Source organism: Sinocyclocheilus rhinocerous, unplaced genomic scaffold, assembly GCF_001515625.1.
Source record: "Sinocyclocheilus rhinocerous isolate Xijiao unplaced genomic scaffold, SAMN03320098_v1.1 scaffold1800, whole genome shotgun sequence".
NCBI classification, from domain to species: Eukaryota; Metazoa; Chordata; class Actinopteri; order Cypriniformes; family Cyprinidae; genus Sinocyclocheilus; species Sinocyclocheilus rhinocerous.
The window spans coordinates 313,849-324,018 of NW_015651550.1; the positions used below are offsets into that span (position 1 = coordinate 313,849).

At 38.9% G+C, this 10,170-nt stretch overlaps 1 protein-coding gene across 1 annotated transcript in view; it reads right to left on the minus strand.

Moving 5' to 3' along the window:
* Positions 1–10,170, minus strand: part of LOC107713054 (chromodomain-helicase-DNA-binding protein 9-like) — an 80,333-nt gene that overhangs the window by 55,257 nt on the left and 14,906 nt on the right. Inside the window, exon 2 of the mRNA XM_016518472.1 lies at positions 6,803–8,474. Within this exon, the coding sequence (XP_016373958.1) occupies positions 6,803–8,341 (1,539 nt within the window). The 5' untranslated portion in view covers positions 8,342–8,474. The remainder of the gene's footprint in view (positions 1–6,802; positions 8,475–10,170) is intronic.

A 10,170-nucleotide genomic window follows, 5' to 3' on the forward strand; every position in this document is an offset into this window, starting at 1 on the left:
TACTCTGTAACATTATGCAGTTTTCATTTATATGCTGTCTATTGCTGATGATTGCATTATTTTTCATATGCATCTGTTTACATAATACACTGTTTGATAAAACCTAGAATATCAAAATCAACTGCGGGCGGCAGAACCTGTTCCTATTTAGCACCCAATCTCTGGAATAATCTACCTAACATTGTTCGGGAGGCAGACACACTCTGTCAGTTTAAATCTAGATTAAAGACCCATCTCTTTAACCTGGCTTATACATAACAGGTTTTTATTACTCAAATCCATTAAAGGATTGTTAGGCTGCATTAATTAGGTCAAGCAGAACTGGGAACACTTCCAATAACACACGATGTACTTGTTACATCGTCAGATGGTGGATCAGCACCTAGAGACGACCTCTACAGTCTTGAATTTCAGCAGAGACCAGGACAACTAGATGAGCCCCTGAGACAGATCCCCAGTGAAGACCTTGTCTCCTAGATGGCCACCGGGACAAGACCACGGAACCAGATGAGCCCTCTGCACAATCTAACTTTGCTGCAGCATGGATCAACCTGCTGGTTCGTCTGGCCAGACGAGAACCGGCCCACTGACTGAGCCTGGTTTCTCCCAAGGTTTTTTTTTCTCCATTCTGTCACCGATGGAGTTTTGGTTCCTTGCCGCTGTCGCCTCTGGCTTGCTTAGTTGGGGATACATCATTTCCAGCGATATCGTCGACTTGATTGCACAGTTACTATTTAAACTGAACTGAGCTGGATGATGACATCAATGAATTCAATGATGAACTGCCTTTAACTGAAAATTGAGTGTTTACTATTGTTCTTTTGCATTGACACTATTTTCCTACTTTGATACTGTAAAGCTGCTTTGACACAATCTGTATTGTTAAAAGCACTGTAAAAAAAAAAAAAAAAAAGCGTTAGCCATTTTCACTCTTGCATTAAGACACCTGCATCTTTTTCCCTTGTTTCTCTCCACACAGACACAAACAGTGAATACAGCTGAAAAATAGAAAACTAAGCAGCATCACAACAGCTTGAATCATTCTGCACTGGAAATGTCAAAGCTGTACATCAATGTTTAATCATATAACTAATCGGCTAAAATAAAATGTTGAAAATAAAATACGCTGAAAATAAAATTCTACTGTATTTGCAATGGAAATCTATTGCTATGAAAATGTAAGTAATTGAATCTAAATTGTTAGAACTGCATACATACACTCTCAGAAAAAAGGTACAAAAGCTGTCACTGAGGTGGTACCTTTTCAAAAGGTACACTTTTGTACCTTTTAGGTAGGGCTGGGCGATAATTCAATAACGATAATTATCGAGATATAATTCACCTCGATAAAACGATATGAAGACTTCAATAAATGTTCGATATAATGTTTATGCGCCAAAAGCGGAACGAAACGGCGTGACTCATTTGAAGCGTGCCACTCGGACCGTTTATCCGCTCGGATCACAGTTAACTGCCGCGCGGCGCGAGCTCACTAGAGCAGATGCGTTTACTCGGTCATGCGGGCACTAAACAGTGCTGTGAGATCCAGTGTGAAGCGCACAAATGACTCTGTGATTTAAACTAGTTTACAGCCAAAGTCTACAGTTTACAGTCAGAAGGCTTTTCAATCTACTCATCGCCATTATTTACCATGGATTTACTGTAGTAACACTCACTGCACCATGGTATTGTGGCAGAAATGTGGGATATTCACACCGAATTTTATTACAGGAGTAATGGTATATAATTATAGTATGTCGTATTTGTGATTAAGCTATAGCATGTATGCATTTATACAGAGTGTTTTTAGACTACTGTTAGACTATTTTATACAAATAGGCTACCTAAAAACCATTGTAGCGTCTGCGTAAAATCACATGCAGAAACTAAAAAATAATTTTTTTCTATTTAGATATTTATTTTGTTAAATCATTATAATGAGCCCAAATTAATGGTCTGGTTTCTACAACTTTCACTTTGGAGCAAAAATCTGGCTTTAAACTTGAAAGAAATAAAGATTTTACATTTATTGTGATAATTATCGATATCGACTGATATGAAAAAAAAAATAGTGATAATTTTTTTGGCCATATCGCCCAGCCCTACTTTTAGGTACTGATATGTACCTCTAAGGTATGCACCATTTAGGTACAAAGGTGTACCTTGTGAAAAGGTACCGACCCAGTGACAGCTTTTGCACCATTTTTTTTTTTTTGGAGAGGGTACAAACAATTATTTAAATGAGAAAGACAGAGACCAAAAACATCACAAGCCTTTTGATCAAAAACCTTGTAAAAACGGTAATATTGTGATATTTTATTACATTTTAAAATAGCTGTTTTCTGTTAGTACCTATATACTTTAAAGGGGTCATATGATGCGATTTCAATTTTTCCTTTCTCTTAACCCTTTAAGATATAATTTATTCCTGTGATGGCAAAGCTGAATTTTCAGCAACCATTTTGGTGCTCAAAACACATTTCTTATAAAATTATCAATTAATTATTAATTATCAATTAAAACAGTTGTTCAATTTTTTTTTGAAATCGTGATTTTTTAGAACCTATTTTTCCAGGATTCTCTGATGAATAGAAAGTTTCGTAACATTTTTACATTTGTGATATTTTTACTGTCACCTTTGATCAATTATACGCATCATTGCTGAATACAAGTATTCGGCTAATTTCTTTGGCTAATGGAACTGATCCTAGACTTTTGAAATGTAGTGTAATGTAATGTAATGCATTTTGTCCAAATAGACAAATATTTTTTGCCATCAGTGGAGAAAGATACTCTACAAAGCCATACTGTGTAGTTGCAGCATCTACCAGCAGGGGCTAAATGGGCTATGCTAACCTGCTAAACCTTAAGTGGACACAACAACAAGCCCGCAATTCATAGTTAGAAGTTAATACTCATTTCACATGTAAAGAAGTCATTTAGATAAAAGATAAAAGTACAGCATAAAATAGCCTATTTCCAAGAATGTGAAAGAAGATAGAAAATGTAGCCTATTAAAAAAAATGAAATGTTATGACCCCTTTAAAAACAGATCCATCATCTGGATCCCATCCAGACAGTAGGTTAGGGGGGTTTGTGTGTGAATGTGAGTGATGTGGATTGGTATTTGCATCTATGTTGCTGAATGTTCATTTTGCACAAAGCAGCAGCACAAAGGGGCTCTGTTCATGCCGTCAGCCGGTCTCGCTCGCTCTCTTGGGCCCTCACGCTATCACACCACCCTGTAACACTTGTGACCACCGCTGCTCTGCCCGGTCACTCATTCCAAACCGTTTTTCACATTTTAACTACACCGATTCTTAAACTGTCATATCAAATGGCAGTTTATTTATTTAACCATCTTGAACAATTTAAATCTTGATCAACAGAGCAGCTTACACAATATTATTTCATATTGATTCATATCACAAGAAGGCTTCATCAGAATGTGAAGGTATGCAGGGCTCGCAAAATCGCTAGCCCGATGTTTTCCAGTCGGGCTACCAAAATGTATCACCACTCTGCCCGACGGGCTCTCTTAAATACAGATCTCCTGCGGGTCCTTAAAAAATCCTAAAGTGAGTTGTATCAAACTTAAGGCCATAAAAAGTTTTAAACACATTAAATGGTATAAGAAATGTCTTAATTATAATTTGATGTCATTGAATAAATATGAGCGCTGCACGTTTCAAGTCAAAACGTGGCGCGGATGGCTTTATTTGAATGTATCTGAAGGTAACCGACTGTCCTCAGAAACGTGTCGTTGGCATTTTAATTTTATTTGACCTATAATTCCTTATAAAGCAACGTTTATGAGCGCGGAGCTGCTTTGTGTACAGGCGTTACCGGGAAAACCGCAATATTTCAGCGCTCCTAAAGCGCCACCTCGTGGCAGAGAATGAATTTGCATTTCCAATAAGCCTTTCTCGCTGTTTATGGTCAAATCAATGCAAATATCAACTCGTGTTTTTATGCAGCAAACACAGAGTTGTAAATGAGAAAGAAGTTAATGTGCCTTCTAAAAATCTAAACAATTAAGACAATAAGACAGTAATATTTATATATTATATATTATATTTTTAAATTGACATAATTTATATACTTGATTTATCCCTTTTCATAAAAATGGTCTAAAGGCTGAAATACTGTTGTATAAGATTTTTTTTTTGTGAAAACATGTATCTGAACTACAAATCATGTAATTTTATGGCTCAACACTGTATGTTACCACAGACATTGTCCAACCCCACTCATACTGTGTTCATTTTACTTGTGCAGCTCTTAAAATGGGTCATAAATGGCCTTAAATTTATTTTAAAAAATTCTGCAGATACCCTGTAAATAGTGAAATAAAATTCCTTCCTTCATATTTGTTGATATTTGTGTATTGAAAATGTTTTTGATTGACATTTAAACTCCTATCTGATTTTCTATATTTAAAAAAAATGTCTTTTTTTTAATTTGGGCTAGTTAAACTAATTTTCGGGCTACCAAAATGTGAAGAGTACCTGCCCGAAGGGCTACCAGGGATTTTGAAATTGTGCGAGCCCTGGTATGATATGACATTTCCCATAGACTGTTGTGAAAAATGCCCCTTTTTTAACATAACAGATGTAACCTAAGGAAAATACCTGTTTAAAAGTACAGACACGTGTAGTTTTTGTTGTCATGTATGAGTCTAATGGGGTTTTATTCTATATTTGGGGGCTCCATCCACCTCATAAACCCTCACCGATTTGGCCTTTACATGCATTACATGATGGAGCGGTATCTTTGCAGTAGCGTGATTGAATCAAGTTACATACTTGGGAACTTTCTGTCTGAACATGTTCAACCATGATCTTGTACTTTCTACAAACATTTAACCCAAGTAAACCACACAAAAAAACAGCCATTCCCCTCTACTGCAGTTAAAGTGACATATAGGTGAAGTCAAGTTTCAGTATTGAAACACCAACCCCTCGTGGTCCAGAGGCTTAGAAAGAACATTAAAGCACAAACTCGCCCACGAGACCCTCAGGGAGAGAGAAGGTCGAGTGCATCTCTCTCTTTTACCCTGGGACTGCCTCGCATTATACATCTGTTGGCTTTCCACAGCCCAGTGCACATGAATGGCTCGTCTCTCTCTCGCTCAGACACGCACACATAAATGCAGACAGACACTGCAACACAAACACACTCACTACAGGAAGTCACACGATATGAACTCTGATCCACATCCTGCCTCTGCTATAATTAAGGATCTGTGAGGACAGACAGATTGGCTGAAGAAGAACATAACAATAAATCTCGTCTGATTTGGCTTTCAATATCTGCACAAAGCCTCGTTGACTTGTATTATAATCTACACCAATAGATTGATGCACCAATAGGCTACTAAAATTCAGGGCCAATCCGATATTTATTTTCATGTTATGAGCAATAACCAATAAATGGCCAATTAAAAAAATTAATATTATTTTATCTAAATAAATTAAAACACAAAATATCGCAACTCAATGGATATTCATTTTGAGATCTGTTAAAGATCCCATGTAATTGGGCTATTAACCTTTTTAAAGATTACTTTAAGTGAGTGTTGAGGGCAAAGGGAATCTAACTTAAAAAGGGGAAATGATTATGCACAATTAAATATACAATACTAATTTCTATATATATCCAACATTGACAATACACCAAAAAATGTTCCTATCGGCCAATAATCAATTTGGTAAAATATGCTACTATCAAACTCTCGATTGACAAACAAAGAGGAGACTCTCGTTTGCATTTTTCCTTCTGGAAAAACAAGAGCACTGGCAAATCAGAATCTGTATTTGGGTAGGTGTATTTGTGCAGGTGTATTTGTGCACACATGTCTGACAACGAGAGCACTCCATGTGCCCGGCAGGACTGGTGGAAAGAGTTCACGATATGCGTGTGCGCGTGTTTGTGTGTATGGCAGCTGAATCACTGAGCCTCAACTCCCTGTGTCAGCAGCAAAGAGCTGAGGGGAAAGACTGATGCTCCTGCATCATGAGAGAAAGAGAGAGAGAGAGAGAGAGAGACAGCGAAATAAAGAGTTGACACTGTCAGGCAGTACTGCTGAAAGCACTGCCTGCTGCTTGCAATCACGGACTAGACAGCACTCCTGCTCTTTTCTCTCTCTCTCTCTCGTTCTCCATTTCCCTCAGGAAACCTTATTATCAACATCTCCCTTCTGCCTGCACTCACACACAAACACTAATCTCACATCAACACACACAGACAGAAAAACCACAAGCCAGACCCACTCTAGCCAGCCAGAGTGCACCTCCCACTATCCTACGGTTGGCCTGACCCACATCTTGTTATAGCCTTAAGTACGCTTAGCCCCAGTAAGTCCTGAACACTATTGCAACTCCTAATCGGCTGCTACAGTACCTGTCTGCAGGCCCTGGACAGGAGGAGCTGTGAATTATTTAATGGAGTCTGTCTGTCTTGTCCTTTCTCTTTCAGTACAGTTGAACACTACAATATAGCCTGTTGTCAAAGTAGTCTGTTGACTGCTTGGCAACATTCCAGTGGTCATTTCAATTATCTCTCATCCATGTCATTAACTTGTATATTTCCCGATGGAGATAAACCAACAACAACCACAAAAACTCTGTTGCATAATATATCATTCACTTCCCTTCAAAATAAGCTCTGCAGAGCTGATAACTGAAACTAAGGGCTCAAAGCTGTAATCTCTGACTCACTCCAACATCCCAGCACTGAACCTTTAAAGCCATCAAACAATATAAGACACCTTTGGAAGAGATATGAGAACAGATTCTCTCACCTGTGCGTTGTAAACCACTGGCACATCCTCCATGCCTTCCTCATCCTTGAGATCCTCTTCTTGGTCATTCTCTAGTCCTGCCATTACCCAAGAGTGATTGGAGTTCTCTTCCTGGTCTAGTGCCTCCAGCTGAGGCAACAGCTCATCGCCTAAAAGGTCAGGAGCATCACCCAGGTCAAGTCTGTGACTGTGTTGCTCTCCAAGCAAGACCTCCTCCAGTGCCTGAAACCCATTACTGCTGCTCTGGTTTGTAACCAAAGGTCCAGCCGCATCATGGTTCCTTCGCTCTGCCGTAGAGAATGGACAGTCTGCAGCGAACGAGTTCAGACCATCTGGGAACACCTTACAAGAGCTGAAGGGATCCTGGTTTGATTTGGAGCTATTTAAGGGGCACCGTTGTGCCGGGCTGTCTGGTATTTGGACTCGTTGCTGCTGATGTTCCATTCCAGAATTAGACCGAAAAGGACAACCAGTATCCAAAAGGTTTGAAGCTGATGATGGGATGGCCGTGGAAGAGGATGTCATAGAGACTGGAGCAGAGGAGTAAGACTGGGTTGCATTTACTATAGGGGGAGGCTGACCAGTCAGAGTATAATGAGCAGTAGGATAGGATGAAGCGCGGCTAACTGAGTCAGTTGGGAAAGAATGGGTTGCAGGGGAAGACTGGACAGGGAAGGCTAGGTCATTGTCTTCCAACCTTGGACCTGTAGTAAAACCTTGGACCTCTTGGGCTATTTGAAAGCCACTGTGTTGTTGAGAAGACACAGGCATCATTGATGCCTCAACCGTAGAGTGAAAGGGACTACCCTCCACACTGAGCGAGTTATGGTGGCCGTGCTGGGAATGATTTTGAGGGACGTTGCTCTCATAGTAAAAACCTGTATGTCCCTGATAGGTCTTGCTAATATGATGCAAGCCTTGATGGGCAATTTGTTGGTGAGGGAGTTGCAGCTGGTTTGAGATTGGGTGTTGATTGAGGCTGTGCTGTCTTTGCTGAAGATGTTGATGTTGATGACTGTACTGCTGATGCTGAGCTTGATGCTGCTGAAACTGTTGTTGCTGCTGAAATTGTTTATGTTGAAGTTGTTGATGATGAATTTGTTGATGGTGTTGATTGTGCTGATGGTAGTTATTCCCTTTTTGATCATGGTTTCCCCACATGGGGCTGTTGTGAAGAAACAGTCCATTGGTCTGGGGCACTTGGTTCATAGTATGCCCTTGAAATGATTGCTGCTGTGGTAAAAATGCTCTTCCGTTGTTGCCAACTCCTTCTGGACCAGGAAAGGACTGTTCCATTGAGGTCTGTGCCTTCATAGTGTCAAAATGCCTCACAGGTTGGTTGTAGGGTATCCCATGTTGGATGGTAGAAGATCTGGACCCTGCATCCACCTGAAGAGGCTCCAAACTAGGACCCAGGTGAAGTTCATCATCCAAGGACACAGAACCAGGGGTAAACCCTGGATCATCCTGGACTAAGCTGTCAAGCCCTCCCCCAAATATGCTAGGGTCATCAAAGAAGTCCATGATGGGGTCGGTCATTGTTTGAGTTCAGTGCATTAAGTGGCTGCCCCCTCAGCGACCCCTACGACAGGACTGCTGAATGCAATAGGGAGCTAAAGACTGTCAGAGTTTGTTGAACCGCTGTGTGTCCATCACCAAGAAGGACTACGGTCTAGAAAAAGAGAAACAAAATAACAATGATATGCAAAACACTTGGGATTCAGAACTATTTTAATAACATTCTGCATACTTTATTGATTAGATGATTAATTAAAACTCATTTTAAAAGAGCTTTGAATCTAAAAACAATGTTTCCACATCATTTCATCGTTGTTCTCTAAACTTTCCTAATAGCTATATGCCAAATTTGACTTAAAGCCTTCAGAGTGTCTTTAGGTATTTAGGTATAACGTCTTTAGGTATACTGCTTTTAAAGGGTTAGTTCACCCCAAAATGAAAATTCTGTCATCTTACTCACCCTCAAGCTCCAAACCCATTCCAAACCCATAAGAACTTTGCTCATCTTCGAAATACAAATTAAGATATTTTTGATGAAATCCGAGAGCTTTCTGACCCTGCATAATGCAACGGACACGTTCAAGGCCCAGAAAGGTAGTAAGGACATCGGTAAAATACTCCATGTGACATCAGTGGTTCAACTGTAATGTTATGAAGCTATAAGAATACTTTTTGTGCTCAAAGAAAACAAAAATAACTTTATTCCACAATTTCTTTTCTTTCGTGTCAGTCTTCGACACGCTTTCACGAGAGTACCACGATGCATGCTGTTGCATGGACTACTTTAACAATGTCCTTACTACCTTTCTGGGCCTTGAACATGGTAGTTGCATTGCTGTCTATGCAGGGTCAGAAATAGGCCTGTCGTAATAATCAACTTGTTTAGGGATCTGTGCCTTTATGCATACTGGACATCTGACTGCTAAGTAGTGATTGTTTTTCACCAATAGTGTACACCCTTAATTTACAGAGAAAATAAAGTCAGGGAAAAATCTGTAGATGGAAAAATCTCCATACAAGTTCTTTGTGCATTTTTCTTTTTTTTTTGTACTAGTTCCTTTGCACTTTTTGTTAGAAAAATGTTTATTTACTATTTATTCAAGTTTTTTTTAAGGTATCTAATATTTTGATACTTAATTTCCATGATCTAAATTTCTTAACAATTAAAAGTTTGTTGTCATTTAGAAGTGTGTAGGCCTTCTTGCATTATTATGCTGTTACATTATGATTATATATTCAGTGGCATAAAATGGTCTTTAAAATTAGGGCTGTGCAATTAATCGAAAAACAGTTTCGATTTCGATTTTGGCCTCCAACGATTATGAAAATACAACAATTGAGATAAAACAATTATTGCGCCCCATTCCGCCCCCTTTTCCAGCACTGCACTTTCGTTCCTCCATAAAAGCCCAATTTCACGTGCAAATCAGTAAAATCATGTAACGTGACTTTTGCAAAATGGGACAACACAGACATGTAAAGTCATCTTTTAGCTCAAGGTGCGCACCTAAACGGTCAAATACACGCAAAAATGTGTCAAAATGCGGCGCTTGGTGATTATTCATGTATACATTCGTCGGTCATGTAATAAATGAACGTAAAGAGTTGAGAATGAAAATAGTGAAGACTATCCTGTTTTATTTTACATTTGATTATTCATTTCTGTAGTAGGGCTGGGCGATATAGCTATATCAACGATATAATGTTTCATATCGTTCGGTATCGATAATTATTGACATTTTTTATAACCTTTTTTTTTAAACAAAGAGCAATAGAATTTTTTTTTTTAATTTAACCACTGTATTTTTAAATTAACCCAATTTATTGAGACAAACAACAAATATTTTTTG